This window comes from Camelus dromedarius, chromosome 21, assembly GCF_036321535.1.
Source record: "Camelus dromedarius isolate mCamDro1 chromosome 21, mCamDro1.pat, whole genome shotgun sequence".
Classification (NCBI taxonomy): domain Eukaryota; kingdom Metazoa; phylum Chordata; class Mammalia; order Artiodactyla; family Camelidae; genus Camelus; species Camelus dromedarius.
Genome location: NC_087456.1, coordinates 5,668,461 through 5,686,931, shown reverse-complemented (window position 1 = coordinate 5,686,931; position 18,471 = coordinate 5,668,461). Strand labels below are relative to the sequence as shown.

At 38.5% G+C, this 18,471-nt stretch overlaps 2 protein-coding genes across 2 annotated transcripts; both read right to left on the bottom strand.

Annotated features, from left to right (window-relative positions):
- Positions 1–969: 969 nt before the first annotated feature.
- On the bottom strand, positions 970–2,294 carry LOC135318777 (uncharacterized). The gene has a single exon (XM_064477072.1). The coding sequence runs from the start codon at positions 1,853–1,855 to the stop codon at positions 1,757–1,759; it is 99 nt and encodes a 32-aa protein (XP_064333142.1). The 5' UTR covers positions 1,856–2,294; the 3' UTR covers positions 970–1,756.
- Positions 2,295–2,384: 90 nt separating this feature from the next.
- Positions 2,385–7,385, bottom strand: ZBED6 (zinc finger BED-type containing 6). The gene has a single exon (XM_064477071.1). It carries the CDS (start codon positions 6,460–6,462, stop codon positions 3,520–3,522), a length of 2,943 nt encoding a protein of 980 aa, XP_064333141.1. The 5' UTR covers positions 6,463–7,385; the 3' UTR covers positions 2,385–3,519.
- Positions 7,386–18,471: the final 11,086 nt, after the last annotated feature.

Here is an 18,471-nt window from a genome sequence, read left to right as displayed (position 1 = left end):
AGCTTACTAAAAGCACTGTATAAGAAAAATTCTCAATTCATAACTATGCTGAGCAAAACAGCAAGCAATATATGACAATGTCTACTACATTTCATGGGAAGGAGAGAGGCATGCCATATAATTACAATCCCTAGATTACATTTTTTAATATAAAATACAACCATTCAAATACTGCAAAAAATGCATGGTATTTTTTTTTATAAGCTCATGGTGAAAAAAACCTGTCCTTAGCAGGATACCAAAGTTAAAAACCATATTAAAACTGATAAATGTGACTATATAAAATGAAAAAACATTCATACAGCCAAAGATCTATCCACAACATAGCCAAAGATTAGTACCTTTACTAAAAAGGATGGGTCAAGAACTTTTAAAAATCAAAAAGACCTCATTAATTTAGCAAACTGGTACAATCTCTTAAAAGAATTGTAACAATTCTACAAATTCCCATCTGAGAACTGGTTCAAAGAAATAGTTCACATGTATGTGTGTACAGGGATGTTTTTGGATACGTGGCTATTTTTGTTTTTACGGTAAAAGTCCAAATCTCTATCAACGAGGGACATATTAAATTATGGCACATCCATCCATATAAAAGAATGCTACGCAGTCATTAAAAAGAGGTGAGGCAGAGCTTTGTGTATCATGATAAACTATTAACCATGTTTTTCTCTGAGGAGACAGAAATTACAGGGAGATTCCACCTTGGCTATATTGTTTTTACCTTTTATGTGTGTATGAATTATCAAAAAAACGGGAAAAAGGGATATTTCCATCGAAAAACCAAAAACTTGTAACAATTACAAGAAAAAAATATTTTGACAAGAACTTTCTCTTACTGGTCCAGGAAAATTAAGCCTTAAATTACAAAAATGTTGACTCCTTTAATGAGGAAAAAACCCATCTCCACACTTACATTAGCTGGTTGCTCTCAACAGGAAAGTCTGTGTCTTCACTGAGTTCCAATCTATTACGCCTGTAGGTCGAACCAACACTCAATCCATGAATTAATAATAATGAGGCAGAAAGAACTTTCCTCCTCACATTGCCAAGGAAACCTCTCAGCCACAATTCAAACACAGGACGTGGTTTTAAAACATCTCCCAACTACTGGGAGATTAAGTCCATTTGAATAACCCTTGTCAAACTGGAGACAGCTAGGGTTAGCTATCTCCTCAAAACAAAAAAACAACAAAAAAAAGAGTTCATATAAAAATGAACTTGAGAGTCAAAGGATTATTAAGGAAAAAAAAAAACAAGATCCATCTTCCATAGCCGAACAATATTAATTAAAAAAAAAAGAAAAAAGAAAAAGAACACCAAAATTCAATAAGATCCAATTTCTGGTCTTCAAGATTTCTTCACCTATTAAGAAAAAAACAGAAACCTTCCCCCATCTTTATTATCTGTATAATAAAAGCATACTTGTATGTAAAAATACAAAGTGTTTTATGTATAATATACATATACATATACACTAACTGGCTTATACACACACACACACATATACACAAATGTGTAGAAATAAAACATTTGGGTAAGTTTTCCCTTTTAAAATACACTACAAAAGCCTTTAAATTTGGGTTCATTATAAAAATAGTGAACTTACTCTTATACCAAAGTATCATGAAGTATATTTATATGCTACACTGAATTTTGCCCAGCCCACAACATAAAGATGAAGGGAAATCCTTACACGTATACCAATGTGTATAATATGGATGTAAGTATACCATCACATCATCTTTTATTATCTTCAGGGAGTGTTTAACCAAAAAAGGTAGAAATGTATAGTTACAGAGTAACTACAGAGTGGTGCAGCAAGCTGTAGAAGGCAGAGCAGCATTATGGCCATCCTGAACTGGCACTGTCAAAATACAGAAAGCTTCTATCTAAGGGAAGATTTTTTCCTTCTTTTATAGCAACACCAGTGTCACTGGCATGACATTCAATATTCGCCCTGCAAAGGCTTGCTTATGCAGCCTAGTTCCAAATTCTTTACTAAGTGATGGCTACAACTGAAGACTTTGTAATTATCCATTTACTCCATTAGTAAAAGGGTAAACTTTGGGGGTTGAAATTTCATTTCACAATGGTACATTTACCATTTAAGAATTTAAAAAAACAAAAAACAAAAAACAAAAACGATTTTGATACATAGAAATGAGTTCTAAATTTTGAAACCAGCCCAGTAACAAAGCAATTTTGATTCTCATGTAATAAATACTACATAATTTCTAGGCTAAATCTTGCCAAATACTATCCAAGACAAAACTAAAATCAAAACTTAAAAAAAAGTGGACACCTTTTACTCACACTTAATACTAGTCAATTTTCCAGGAAATTTTTGGGCAGGGAATATCCCCAAATCTAAAATGAAAAAAAGGAAAAATTGGGATCTTACATTAGTTATTCAGTCTGAAACTTTTAATAGACTTTTACTAAAAGTCATCATTTTCTGGCCTCCCACTCAATCACAGAAATATACTTTTGAGTGGAAAGGAACAAAATCATTGAGATCAATTCTCATTTTACTATGAGGCAATGGTTCCTAACACATGAAAATATTAACTGCTTATTTCTAATTAAGAATAGAAGCCAAAATAATCTCATAGCTAAGAATACAGTATCATGGATCATTCAGCATAATTCTTAAAAGACACGTAAGCTAACTTAAATTCAGAGAAACATTCTTTGGGAAATGGATGCTGGGTTTGTCACAGTATGCTCATGGGGCTTTCATTCCAATTCCCATTCAATCTTTTTCAATTTTGTAAACTTTTAATTGTCATTCAGCATGAAAGTACCTATACAATCTTTATTATTTTCATCCAAGTTTATAAAAGTTAAAAAGGTAATTCAAAGATCAAATGTAATTTTTTCCTAATTGTTTACTAATGTTTCCTTTTTATATAGATCCAATTCTAAATATAAAGGGTAACTCTATCACACTCAGTAAGTTGAAATTATAAAGCTGACCAGTATGAGGAGGCAATTAGAAATTTCCAAATATAAAACAATTTTGTGAACTTTGTTTTTGTCAAGCCGTAAGTATGAATCAGGATTTTTAAAGAAATAGAAAAATGGTGGGTCAAGGGTCGAGATACCACTTTAGTATACCTTTTTCTCAATTTCATTGGTTTCAGAGCAATCAAACTTCCCACGTTGAGAGAAATTTTTACTTAAAACCAATTACTAGTTCAAACTACCAGCCAGAAATAGCCTAAGGCCTTTCAATGCTGCACTATATTTTTTAATTAAAAATATCTTTCCTCTCTCAATTGGTATAAACAAAATTTCCAGTGACAGCTATACTGAGCTACTACCATAAAATCTTTAATCTTCGTTTTGTCAACATTATATTACCTCTGAGGCGTTTTCAGCCCTTTTTGTGTTTTCAGGTTTCCCCAGATTGTGCGTAAAGAATAATTAGTATAACTATATATAACAATTATAGCAATTAGGATACAGTAACATAGCAGTAAGTTGCCCATTTTAAATGGAGAAAGGAAAAAGAAATTAGGATATTTCTTTTTCATTGCTTTGAGTAATTTCATTCTCAGGATCCCAGTTCAGAACCAATGTAGAATAATCATAGTTAACATTTTTCAAGTTCATTTTCAAAAACATCAGCTGTTCTACATTGTCAAAGTCCAGGGTCATGATCTGCTTTGGATGAAAGTGGCTATTTGCAGTGAAGATACATTCAGATTGCCAGCTACACATGGGGCAGCTCAGATACTGAATGGCGACTTGGGTCAAAGCTGGCCATATGCTCACCTTCTTCTGCCAGTAAATCAAAGGGTCATCACCTCCTGAGATCTCTGAATACTCTTCTTTGAAGTATTCATCCACTACCGCTATGGCAGAAGGAAACATGAAGCTTTTGCCTCCGATGGCAACATTATCTGCAGCTGAACTATCAACAGACCCTGAACTGGAGGTGCCTTCTCTTACAGATGAGGTAAATGAATCAGCTCCTACTATAGCTGAGGGACCAGAAGCTTCTGAAGTTGCAATATGGCAGACCTCTGGTGAAGATTCCATATAGTTACAAACTTCTTCTGCAAGGATCTGCTTGTAAGTATCTAAATCAGCACCTTGAGGGAAGAAGTCTTCCAAACTGTTTTTAAAGCAAGGATCTAACAAAGCAGCCAAGATACAGGGCTTGGATTTGAGTATGGCACTTAGTAGGGTGTCAGTTTCAAGCTTCAGGGATAAACTGTCTACCAGATTGAGGGCCTGAGGAACACCTCTAATTTGAAAATCTTCTCTGAGTTTCTGCAGGGAAAGGAGTAGATGATGGATTAGGGGTAGCACCTGATTCAATCCTGTGGTTTTTACACTCACTTTCTGGGTGGCCTCTTCAAATGGTTTAAGAATATCACAAACATATGTCATTAGAGTCCACTGAAGGGAAGTTAGCACAACTCCACTGGCTCTGCCAAGACTATGGTGGACTGAGTAACAATACTCCAAGAGCCATCTTAACATATAAAACGTAGAAATCCAATGGCCAGCTTCATCCTGCTTCAAATTTTTCCATGGAAGTTGGCGATCATTTTGGAACTCTTGCAGTATCTGACGGGCCTTGACTGAATGACTAAAATGATGACACGTTTTCCTAGCAGCCACTAACATGTTCTCAATGCTTTTGTGCTCACAGAAAAAGTCCTGGATGACTATATTTAAACAATGTAGGAAGCATGGCACGTGGGTAAAACCACCATCTTTGATTGCATGTACTACATTAGAAGAATTGTCAGAAACAATGAAGCCAGGGATGAGGAAATTAGGAGAAAGCCACAAACCAATCTGGTCATTTAATTCTTGTAAAATGTTGGTTATTAAACAGTCTTTGGCCAAACCTGTTACACAAAGAACTGCCCACTTTCTAAAATCAGGGATCCTGCCATTATTGGAAGAAGGTGGAGTTTCCAAAGAGACCCAGTGTACAGTCACAATGAAATAGTCAGTAGATGGGTCATGGGTCCATATGTCCACAGTCAGGTGGATCTTTTGGCTCTGAACATTTTCCAGAGTTAAGAAAATTTTTTCTCTGACCCAGTCATATAACTGAGGCACAGCCTTAGTGAAAAAGTAAGTTTCAGACGGTAACCTATAGTCAGGGGCCACAATTTGCATAAACCTCTGAAAGGCCTGGGTTGAGAAGTAGTTGTAAGGATGCATATCCTCCACAATCATCTGAATAATTGCCTGATTTATTTGTCTTGAGGTTGAATTTTCACAGTATGTTGTTTCTTGTTCCTGTGCATGCATTAGAGTGTCTTGCTCTGCAACAGGAACAGGACTCTCAGATCTTCTATTTTCAACCTCTAATACAGGAGGTTCGTCAGAATCAGAATCACTAAGGTCCTCAGCTGTTACATCTTGGATGCTTGTAGATTTCTCTCCATGCAAAGTATCGGTCGAGAGATCAGTTCTCTCAGTCTCAGCCTCATCTAATCCATTTCCAACTGCACCACTGTCTTTGTTGGCAACAGCCCAATGGATGGGATGTGTGGCCTGAAGATGTCGTTGAAGTGTTGAAGTTCCTAAGTGAGAACCTGGCCTACCCCGGCTCACACTTCTTTTACAAATATTACACACGGCTCTGGAGATGTGCTGAGGATCAGTATAGAAAAAATTCCAAACTGCAGATGTCTTGGCTCTTGTTCCAGGAATTAAGGCATGCTTGACAATATTACTTTTGATGAGAAATCTCCCTCTTTCTGCCCTCAGGGCATCAGATACTGATTTATCACGTTTCTTACCCACTCCATTATCATCTAATGGATCAGTAGATATATACTCAAAGCTTCCATTGCTTCCAGCAGAAGAGGGAGACAAAGCTAAATCCAAAGTAAAATCCTCCTCCCCACTAGTAACTCCAAATTTGTTGGCCCTGGTCCAGTGAGGTGAATGCCTTGCCTGCAGATGTCGTTGAAGAGTAGATGTCCCAAGATGGCTACCTGGTTTTCCCCTGCTAACACTTTTCTCACAAAGGTTACAAATAGCCCGCCAGGTGTACTGGGGGTCAACATGAAAGAAGTGCCAAACAATGGAGGTCTTGGCTCTAGTACTGGGTAGATAGATCTGTTTTTCTATATTGCTCTCAAAAAGACCTTCTTCATCCTGCTCAGGCGCACTGGAAGCTAACAAAGCAGGGGCTTCTGCCACAGGCCTCCCAGATCCCAAATCCTTACTAAACTTTTTTGCAAGAATCAGTTTCTTTCGTCGCCTTTTCCCCTTAATTCGCAAACCCTTCTTTCTTTTCTTTTTAGCAGGCAATTTTGCCTCTTTATCCGTTCCTTCTGCCACCATCTTTCCCTCTATCACATCTTCTTCATCTGTATTAGAATTAATAGGAACACATCCCAGAATCCCAGCATCCCTAAAAGTGCCACATCTTCTGCCAGGAGAGAGTGAGGAAACTGGTACACTTAAGGTACATACACTCATTCTCTTTATGTCTCCAAAATTCGTACCAGAATCTGTTAGTGGGTTTATTCCTCAAACAGACATACAGCTGTTCCTCTCTACTTGCGTTACCTTTTCTCCAATTTCTATGGGGAGTCAAATTCCCTTTGGACCAATGACTTCCAAGCCAGGTTATTTTTGGAGGAAAAGTGACAGCAATGGAGAACATTCCCAAACTCCTTCATAAAGGGCTTTAAGATCCCTTCCAACTTTCTGAGTTCTGAATTCAAAGAGTCCAAGCTCCTCATGTTATAGAAAAAAGAATCAAGGCCTACTTTCCCACAGTCAGAGTTGGTCAGCAGCAGTTAGAAACCACGTCTTCCAAATTCCAGGTCCACCTTCTTTCTGTTTCATCAAGAACTATATCTGCTTGAAATGTCTTTGCTATTTAAAAGATATATATTTTTTATGCTGCCTCATGATAGCAACATCAATTTCCCTTAATTCTGGAATTAATTATTTTCAGTAAATTTCATTTAAACAAAAACATAGTGCATCATTCACCATTTATCATTTAGGACTGTGATTTGCCAATACAACCCCAAAAATCAATCATTTCTGGAAAGCTAAGTCAGACTCCACATACTGGTCATCAACAGCAAATGCTAGTTGAGCCCTTTCAGCTCTAACTAAAAGTATCACAATTTTTTAAAAATGTGGTTAGCTAGAAAAAAGCTTTGAGAGTAAAATTTAAAAATAAGGTTACAAGTTGAATTTTCAATTTACTGTTTGTATCAAGAGTTAATCCATGCTTGATTTTCAGACATGTTTAGACTGTAGAAGCTTTACAGCCTGTACATGAGTAACTCCTAATTTGGACTCTATATGAGCAGCACAAACTGAAAAATGAGCTTTAAACCACTTCCATGCTTTCTCGGTTGATCCCTCCCCTTCCCCCAATACCTACATACATTTACCCTAAAAAGCATCGCTATCACTATTCAGCCTCCTTCTCAAGGTCCAGAACCAAGGCCTGGAAGATGTCAACAATATGGGCCTTCCCCATAGGAATCCGCACCGATTTTGGGAGTTTAGGGGGTGTTCTTCATTACGGTTTCATCAATCCTACAAGGAGAACGGAAGTGTCCCTGAGGCTCTTGACTCCGATGCTGAGGGCTGGGGGTGGGAGTGTAATTAAGGTAGGGAAGGGGTGTAGGATACCGGGAAAAGGTCGGTGACTTTCTGGGTGTGGAGTTTGAGAAAATCTCCAAAGTAGTGGGACCCTGGAGAGGAATGAGAGTAGGTAAAATCAGCTCCTGGCACTCAACGTGACTTAGGCAGTGGGGGTTGGCTAAACTAGGGAAACTGTTACCCCGAAGAGAGCACTCTAGTGTCAGTCCCCCTCCGGGAGTAGGGGAACAAGTCGGCTTCCTGGGGCTGCTCCGGGCTCCTACAGTTTCGCCAATACCGGATGTGGGGGAGGGGAGGGAGGCTGGTTGGGAAGAGGAGCAGGCGCCGTGGGGGTGGGGTGAAGTAGGGTGGGGGTGGGGTGAAGTAGGGTGGGGATGGGGTGAAGTGGGGCGGATGGCAACAGTGAGGCAGGAGCCTGGGGCTTCCAGCCCGCCCCGGCGACGGCAGCGGCCGGGGGGTGGGGGGGTGGGGGTGTCGGTACCGCGGGGCCGAAGGACCCGCTCTGACTTCCCGGGCTAGGCCGAGACCCACGGGCGAGGGGAGGCCGCGGCCACTCCCCTCGCCCTCTCCCCCACCTCCCCGGCCCCAAGCCACCCGGGAAGCAAAAAAACGGGTCTAGTTACCAGAGAACAGAAACTTTACCAAACCGACGACACTATCCCCGACTCCCGCTTGCTGCCACGTCTTTCTTCTTTCTTAGCCGCTGCGGCCCGCCGTCCTCTCAGCAGCACCAGCAGAAATCCGAGACTGCCAGCGTCAAAGATGGCGCCCGGCTACAGGCTCAGCGCTAAGACCCGGCCAGTAAAAGTGCCAGCGCCACGCAAGGCGCGAGGATTCTGGGAGTTGTAGTTTCCTCTATGAGTCTGTGCTTAAGATGGCTTCCCTGGGTGGGAGGGTCACGTGAGAGGGGAGGCGCTAAGTCGAGGGGTTCCCTTCCTTTACAAGGAAGGAGGTTTAGAAATTTAGAGTTTTTAGAAATCATCTTTGAAAACAGATTTTTAAAATCCAACTGATGTAATAAGCGAGAAAACCGTGAGAATTGTTTCTACCAAACAGGCGCTCAGACTCATCTTACCACAGTGTTTGCTTAACGAATATATCTTACAAATCCTGTATAAATTTGATTTAGAAATAAACTAGTTTTCTCATGCGAAGTTGAAGGCTTTGTGCATTTATTTTTATTTGAATAGGTGAATGGATTTGGGGGAGTTTATTTTTTATTTCTTTAAACAAATTTTCATGTTGGAAAAACAATTCATGCTCATTATGAAGGTCACAAGGGTTGAGGCATGAAAACTAAAAACCTCAGTGGCCTACTCACTTCATTATTAACATCAGTCAGTGTTCTCCCATTTGAATGTCTTTACTTTTTTCCTCCAATTATAAAAATAATACATATAAGTTTTTTTATGTGAATAATAAAGAAGTATAAAGAGTAGAAAGTTTAAATCTCCATGATCTCATTCCTGAGAAATAATATCTGATTAATTTAGCATGTCTTCTAACTTTTTTGTATACAATACACTTAACTATACTACACTGTTATAATAGGAGACCAAGAACCCCCTGGGTTATAGGCTCAACAGAACTTGCTTAGGTGGCAACATTTTACTGAACTTGGATGAAGGATATGGTTCTGCTACTACGAAAGGATACACTTGATGATAAAGCAATTGGTACTCCAGGCACCTTTTATTTCCTCTTGGGCTTGCTCTGCCAGGTTGGTGAGGGAATCCCAGCCAGTCCAGGACTGGGGATTATCAGGTCAGGCAGGTGCCGAGTCTCTTCACACTTCAACTTTTATCTCCTTTCAGAGTGAGAAGCAACAACATTAGAATCCTAGCCCCAATCCCTGCCTTACATGACAATACTCTGTGATTGCCATGACAACCAGCCCTAACAAGCAGGTTCTTGGTAACCAGTTTCTGTCTGTGTCCCAACACCTAAGGTTTAAAAGAAGGCTTTCCAAACAGCTGAAGTGTTTTCCAGACTAGAGTTTTCCAAGCTGCATCCTGATCTGATTGGGGTGCTACATACGGTGTTATAAAAAAAAGCAATAGGCCCCCAGATGGAGTCACTAATGCTAAGTACCACCAAGACTTAATACCTAGCCTAACTGCAGTTTCAGCCTCTCCCAGGAGTGAAATTTTAAACCAATCAACCTGAAATTTCCCAGTAAGCACTAGTGAGCCATCTGCATGATAAGAACCTCACTACCTTCCTCTAAGAAAAGGTAATAACCTTTCCCAAAATAACCCTCTCTTTTAACCTCCTTGTCCCACCTTCTTTCTGCCTATAAAAACCTTTCTTTTTGTACAAGCCCTCGAAGCACACTTCTTTTTTTTTTTTAATTTTAATTTTTTTAAATTGAAGTATAGTCAGCTTACAATGTTGTGTCAATTTCTGGTGTACAGCATAAAGTTTCAGTCACACATAAGCATACATATATTCCTTTTCATGATAAGTTACTATAAGACATTAAGTATAGTTCCCTGTGCTTTAGATTATAAACTTGTTGCTTATCTGTTTTATATACAGTAGTTTGTATCTGCAAATCTCAAGCTCCCAGTTTATCCATTCCTACCACTTTACCCCTAGTAACCATAAATTTGTTCTCCATGTCTGTGAGCCTGTTTCTGTTTTGTAAATAAATTCATTTGTGTCTTTCTTTGTAGGTTCCACATATAAGTGATATCATATGGCATTTTTCTTCCCCTTTCTGGTTTACTTCACTTAGAATGACAGTCTCAAGGTCTATCCTTGTTGGTGCAAATGGCATTATTTTATTCTTTTTATGGCTGAGTAGTATTCCATTGTGTGTGTGTGTGTGTGTGTGTGTGTGTATAAATTGTACACATATGTATATACACCACAACTTCTTTATCCAGTCATCTGTCCATGGACATTTAGGTTGCTTCCATGTCTTGACTCTTGTAAGTAGTGCTACTATGAACATTGGAGTGTATGTGTCTTTTCAAATTAGAGTTCCCTCCAGATACATGCCCAGGAGTGGGATTGCTGGATGACATGGTAATTCTATTTTTAGTTTTTTAAGGAAATCACCATACTGTTTTCCATAATGGCTGTACCAAACTATTATTCCCACCAACAATGTAGGAGGGTTCCCTTTTCACCACACCCTCTCCAGGATTTATTATTTGTGGACTTTTTAATGATGGCCATTCCTCAGAGCATCCTTCTATTTGTTGGACGGATGCTGCCTGATTCATGAATCATTGAATAAAGCCAATTACATCTTTAAATTTACTCGGTTGAAGTTTTGTTTCTTAACAACAGTTATATTTCATCAAATCTATGGTATCATTGACTGTAACATGTATCTTATTTTACAGACCTCTAAGAGGAAAAAACCTGCCAGTTAAACTCTGACAGGCCATTGATCAGAGATGTTGAAATTTAAAAGGATGTTCATCTTAAAATGAATGAAATACAGTAATTTTAGACTAAGAACAGGCTAAAACTATGCATATAGTTTTACAACTTGCTTTTTTTCCCACTGTACAATGTATCTTCAATATCTTTTAATGGTCATCAGCACTCAGAGGCCTACCATATTCTTTTTAACAGCTCTCATACCACAGTAAGGCTGTTTTGCAGTAAAGTTCATCAGTTCTGTTTTGATGGAAATAATCACGTTTAAGTCTCCATTAGTCTCTTTCATGGGGGAAAAGAAAAATAATGGAGTAATAGGGACATTAAAGAGGGCAGAAGTTAAAAGCCTGGCGCCATTAAAAAGAGGGAAAACTAGTCCAGAGATCCTCTGAAGGCCAGATGAGAGCCCACATGGGGATTCCTCCCCACCCTGCTGCATCAATTTACACAAACAGAGTTCCTAGAGGTGGATGTGGGCTTGCTCTCTGTATGTTATAAGGGGATAAATTATCTAGACCAAGGACACAGTGACAGATTTTTCCCTGCTCACTTTGATTCTAGCTGAATTTCAAACAATCTTTAGACCTCGTCAGTAAATAATTGAAAAAACATTTTACAATACCCAATGAGAGAACAAAGTTTTAAAGAGCCCTCTAGAAAAAGAATGCAAAATTATTGAGACAAAAGTATATACAAAAGTGAGTATTTAGACTAGGAAAGGAAATCACAGTAAATTACATATTAAAAAAAAAAAACCTTGTACCATATACATTACATACTCCAAAAAAGTCAATTTTTTAACCAATAAATTCTGTAATCCTCTATAATAGATTTTTCTATATATTTAGCTGCATACTCTTTGATTGCCTCTTCATATGACAATTTTGTAATATTTTCTATAAAGAGAATAAAAAAATCAGTCTTTCCTCTGGCATCTTTAATAAAAATAATTTTATCAATGATAGTCTAGAAAAGTCTCTTCTTTCACAACTTATTGGTAAAATTGGTGAAAATGATAGGATTGTTGTTAAATTTAGAGAAACTACCTTCAAGTTTCTCACATATATAAGCACTAAGACTGTAGAATTAATATTGAATTAGGGAATCACACTCCCTGACTTCAGACTATACTACAAAGCTACAGTAATCAAAACAGTATGGTACTAACACAAAAACAGACACATAGATCAATGGAACAAGATAGAAAGTCCAGAAATAAACCCACACACTTATGGTCAATTAATCTATGACAAAAGAGGCAAGAGTATACAACGGAGAGAAGACAGTCTCTTCAATAAGTGGTGCTGGGAAACTGGGCAGCTACCTGTAACAGACTGAAATTAGAACATGCTCTAACACCATATACAAACATAAACTCAAAATGGATTAAAGACTTAAATATAAGAGCAGATTCTGTAAAACTCCTAGAGGAAAATATACACAGAACACTCTTGGACATAAATCACAGCACTATAGTTTTGAACCAACTCCTGGAGTAATGGAAATAAAAGCAAAAATTAAAAAATGGAACCTAATTAAACTTAAAAGCTTTTTCACAGCTAAGGATACCATCAACAAAACAAAAAAACAACCTACAGAATGGGAGAAAATATTTGCAAATGATGCAACCAACAAGGCAGTAATTTCCAAAATATACAAACAGCTCATACACCTTGATATCAAAAAAACAAGCAACCCAATCCAAAAATAAGCAGAAGACCTAAACAAGCAATTCTCCAGTGAAGACATACAAATGGCCAAAAGGCAAACGAAAAAATGCTCAGCATAGCTAAGTGTCAGAGAAAGGCAAATCAAAACTTCAATGAGACATATCACTTCACATCAGCCAGAATGGCCATCATTCAACAGTCTACAAATGACTACTGGGGTGGAGGGTGTGGAGAAAAGGGAACCCTCCTACATTGTTGGTGGGAATGTAAATTGTTGTAGCCATGATGGAGGACAGTATGGAGATTCCTTAAAAAAAAAAAAAAGTAGGAGGAGAGGGTATAGCTCAGTGGTAGAGTGCATGCTCAGCATGCATGAGGTCCTTGGCTCAATCTCCAGCAACTGTACCTCCATTAAACAATAATAATGCTAAAATAAAATAAATAAATAAACCTAATTACTCCCCCAACAAAGTAAACCAAAAAAAAACCTAAAAAAAAAAAAACCATCTAACTAAAAAAGGACTTATCATGTAACCCAACAATCCCACTCCTGGGCATACACTCAAAGAAAAATAAAATTCAAAAAGACACGTGCACCCCGATGTCCATAGCAGCACTATTTACATTAGCCAAGACATGGAAACAACCCAAATGTCCATCAACAGATGACTGGATAAAGAAGTGGTATATATATATATACACACACACATACATACATATATACATATACATATACATATACATATACATATACATATACATATACATATACATATACATATACATATACATACAGTGGAATACTACTCAGCCACAAAAAAGAAAAATGCCATTTGCAGCAACATGGATGGACCTGGAGATTGTCATTCTAAGTGAAGTAAACCAGAAAGGGGAAGAAAAGTGCCATATGATATCACTTATATGTGGAATCTACGAAAAGGATACAAATGAACTACTTATTGTTTATAACTTAGATGACTGATTTCTTTAATATGTGTAAGCACATTTGACTGTCTTTTATGACTGGATTATGCATTCTATTGATTCTTATTTTGTGGTTGGCTTTATTCCTTTGATAACTATGTAAGTTTAAAAAACTAAAGCTCTAAACTGTTCTTAGAAATAATGAACAGTACATATATGTAAATTTTTTTTAATTTGCAAGAAAAGAAATGAGAATAAAAAATGGGGAAAAAATTATTGCTTAATATAAAAACATGAGGAATCTTTAAAGTATGGTACAGGATAAAAGCAAAATACATAGTTGTGTGAAAATTATTATTTCAGTTATACAAAACTGCATAAACTTCTGGACAGTGCTAAGATGCAAAAATGAAGTTGTGATTTTTAATAAAATGTCTTTAATCTTGCATTATTTTTTAAGTAATAACGATGATTACATTTATGGTTCAGGTGGTCAGATAATCTGTCAAATCTAATATTCTCTTTCTCCCTGTGGTACCAAGAATCTGTGTGTGAGTTTAAATTCCCCAAAATAAAGTGTTCAGGAGATGGGAAACAAAACAAAACAATAACAACAACAAAAGAATTAATACTGAATTATTTAATATATTCTTGAGTAGGAAAGTATGATCATTTTTACTAGATATATTAGTTATCTATTGCCATGTAATAAATTATGCCCAAATTCACTGGCTTAAAACAATAAATGTTTATCACCTCAGAGTTTTTGTGGGTCAGGAGTTCAGGAGCAGTTTAGCTGGGTGGTTCTTACGCCGGTCCTCTCATTAGGTTATAATCAAATTTGGCCTTGTCTACAAGTCCTCTGAAGGCTTGCATCAACTCAACTTCCTCTTAGCTGGATCCCAAAAATGCCCAACAAGGGGAAGTATCAGAGAGAGTCTCAACGAAAAGAAGCAGGGATCTCAAACACGGCTCTGACAATGTCTCACCAGAGCTGGTGTCACTGAAATCAGCCTTCCTAGGGCTGGCTTCTCCTCTTCACTCCCAATGCTTTCTTAAGCTGTTTTATTTCATCATATAGAATTTTTCTCTTGGTATTGAATTTTGGAATGGGGTAACTGTGGCTTTGTTGGGTGATGGGTTAGTTAAGAAAAGGCAGATTATGTTCTCATTACCATTTATCTTACATTAAATATTCTCCTATGTGTAGGTTGCTGTGCTAGGCATTGTGGGAAATTCTGAATAGACATAATATGTGGAACAGCCCAAGTGGAACTTTTCCAGAAGACATGATAAATGTAAAGATAAATAACTGCCAAGTAGTGTACACCAAGTGTCCAGCCACGGTTTACACCTGGGGTTACAAACTCAAATGCTTCCATGAGCTGGGCAGGTGTGTAAATGAGTATGATGAACCAGGTATAAGAACAAAACTTGAGCCCTAGCTAAAGGACTCACTGTTATATTCAACTCCAGTCCAGTCTTGCCGGAGGGACTGCAGACCCAGTGTTACCACTAGGTCTCCTGTTTTTTGAAAGGAAGCCAGAAATGCAGATTTTTATGTGAAAATTTATTGTCATAAACTTGAAAGTTAATTCAAATGAAACAAACAAAATCACATCATGGCCTGGTCTGCAACTCTGCTTTGGTTCTCAGAGTTGGAAAGGAAGAGGCAGTCATTGAAAAGTGCAATGTTTTAGGAAATACTTTCTGAAGAGAGTGAGACTTAAGTTGAGCTTAAAGTAGGATAGAGTGAGAAGCTAAGTGAAGACTGTGTTAGGGAGGGCCCTGAAGGAACGAGGAGAGAAATTCAGCTGGGGAAGAGTTCACAGATCATTGGGAGAGAAAACATTGTGAAAGTAGGTTGTGGCAAAATTATAGAGCACGTTGAATGTACCGAAGGAATTTGAATAACATTCCTTGGACAATAGGAGTTCCTTGAAGGCTTTGGAACAGGGACAGAAAAAGTACAGGATGCGACATTTGCAAAGTTGTGTTTTGAAAAGGCTGAATTAATGGTGATGTTCAGTTGGAGTGATGACAGTAAAGAATCAATGGAAGCATCAAAGAATGGTCCCTTCTTGATCCTATCCATGATCCCCTCTTGTCTCTTGTAATTTTAAGTTGGTTATTCCCCAGAGTTATTCCCCAAAGCCTAGTAACGTACACGACTCCTCATTCTATTTTTAAAAAAGCCTGGGGCCAGATTGGCGTTGGCGGGGGTGGGGGTGGGGCGATTATGCTCAATTCCTTGTTTCCCCCGCACACCTAGTTACTCATCTTACCTTCATTGCTGAGTTCCTTGGCTCCTTTTGCACCTCTCATACACTCTTCAATATATTTCATTTGCATTTATACCCTCATGGCTTCTCTGAAATTACTGTGGTAGGGGTAGGGTCATTAGTTTTCAATTGAATGGATCCTTTTCTGTGTTTAATTTTCTTACTATTATCAGCATTTATGATAGTTTATTATGTGCCAGGCACTTAGCTAACAGCTTCATACACATTATCCAATTTAATCCTCACAACGACTCTTACTAGATAAGTAATACTATTAACCTCTTTTTGCAAATGTTTGTAAAGCTCTGATGATTTGTCCAAGGATTCACACCCAGGTCCGTCCAACTCCAAATCATTATGCAATCATTTGACCTCATTCACCATATTTTCTTTAAGCTCCCCTTCTCATGGTTTAAAGGACAAAATTTGTCTTGATTTCCTTCCAAATTCTCTGGCTGCCTGTTGTCTAGTTCCTTTGCAGATTTATCTTTCTCTGTCCCTCCTTTGGTTGTTGATGTTCCCCAGGATTCCGTCCTCAGCCTTCATTTTTTTCTCACTCTGCACTCTCTCCTTGGGTTACTTCATCCATTTCCTTGGTTTCGACTGTGAATTAATTATATGTCATGACTCTCAGATCTGTATCTCTGACCCAGATCTCTGTCCAACCAGCTATAGGGATCTTAGATCAAATATTTCAGAGGCACTTTAAGTTCCACATAACAAAATCTGAAGTCATCACCTTGTCCCCAACATCTATTTTTCCTCCAGAAGTCTTTGTCTTAGTGGATGGCGCCACTCACATTCACCCAGTTACTGAGGTCAGAAATCTTGGAGTCAATGAGGACTCCTCTCTTTTTCTCACCTCCCATATCCAAGTACTTATGAAATCCTATTGACTTTACCTCCTAAATATCTCTTGAATCTTCCTTTTTCTTTTCCATTCCCATTGCTTCTGCTTAGTTTAAGCATTTATCACTTGTGCATTTTCCAAATTGTTGCCACAGCCTCTTCCTTGCTTCTGCTGCCTCTCCCTTGTGCCCTCTCTTTAGTTTCCCTTCCAAACTAGCACAGAATTTCTCTTTCTAAAATGCAAGCATAGTCTAAACACCACATGCACACACTTATGCACAGAAAATTTTCTGGAAGAATCTATTAACGGTGTGGGAAGGGTATAGCTCAGTGGTAGAGCACATGCACGAGGTCATGGGTTGAATCCCCAGTATCTCCATTAAATAAAAAATTTTAAAAATAAATAAATAAACCTAATTACCACCCCCAAAAAACAAAGAAAAAAAGAAATGATAAAAAAAATTTTTAATAGAAAAAAGAATCTATTAACAGCTAATTGAAGACAGAGGAGCCGCATGTCTGAGGTGAAAAGGAGATTTTTATTGTAATTTTTTGGACTGATTCAAACTTTATTATATATATGTTACTTTTATTATATAAAAACTAGTTTTTAAAAAAGAATTCCTATACTTTGATCCAGCAATTCCACATCTAGAAGTCTATCCTGTGCTTGTACATACCCTTGAGCAAAAGTGACAATGTACGTGGACGTCATAGAACCTAACCACCTGTAAATACTGTTATGGCTAAATACAAATTAGTACAGCCATACGATGAAGCTCAATGCCGTCATGAAGAGTGACATGCCTCGCACTATGTACCTCTGTGTATTAGTGTACCTTATGAAATGTTACCACCTGTATACCGTAGAACATCTCCTGAAGAGTTTATAAGAAATCTAAACAGTAGTTGCCTCTAGAGAGGGACAAGACGGCAGCAGAAACCTGCTACGTGGCACGGGAGGAAGCTCACTTTCACTGACTTATAGTGTTTGACTGTTACACCACGTGCTAATCTACTCAAACATTTTTGAATGCATATAATTTTAGTAGGTAATACAGTCCATTTCATGAGAAGAGGCAGAATTCACTTGGAGTGTCCTATACTGACCGGGAGCTATCTTGCTTCTCCAAGCTTGTTTAGCTCTCATTCTTTGCAGAAACTGTATTATGCAAAATGAAGGAAGGTCATACTAGTAAGATTGTTAGTTTCGCATTCCCTGATAAGCTGGCTAAATATTTGTTTTTGTTTTTGTTTTCCGCACACATAGTCTGGTTTTTGGCTCATCACATACACACCAAGTATGTACACAAACATAAATATTCCAATGTACACTTTTGCATGGCACTCGTAGGTCACCGCTCCCCCCCCCCCCACCTCTGCCCTACCCCAGGCTCCGCTTTGGGCGAAGGCCTGCAGGAGCTGGCAGTTGCAGGTAGGACTCTGCAGGAGGGCGAGGTCCTGCTCCTCTCTCCTCACAGCACCTCCAAAGGGTCCTGTCCCTCTTCTCCGGCACCAGAGGCCCGGGAGCCAAACACCTCGGATCCCTCTGCTGCAGAGCAAATCCCAAGCACAGCCTCTGACCCTTCGGTCTCTCCTGTTGAGCTCTTCTCTCTGACTCTTCCCATCGTCCACGTCCCTGCTTCTCAGTCTCTGTGTCTTTATTTTCCCTCAGTGCTAGTGGGGGAGGTGGGGCCCCGAGCCCTGCAGTCCTTCCGGCCCCCGTGCCCTCTTCCTGGGCC

What these genes read in the sequence shown, in the direction of transcription:
- ZBED6 (XM_064477071.1), bottom strand. Translation starts at nt 6,462, where the DNA reads ATGAGTGTATGTACCTTAAGTGTACCAGTTTCCTCACTCTCTCCTGGC.
- LOC135318777 (XM_064477072.1), bottom strand. Translation starts at nt 1,855, where the DNA reads ATGGCCATAATGCTGCTCTGCCTTCTACAGCTTGCTGCACCACTCTGT.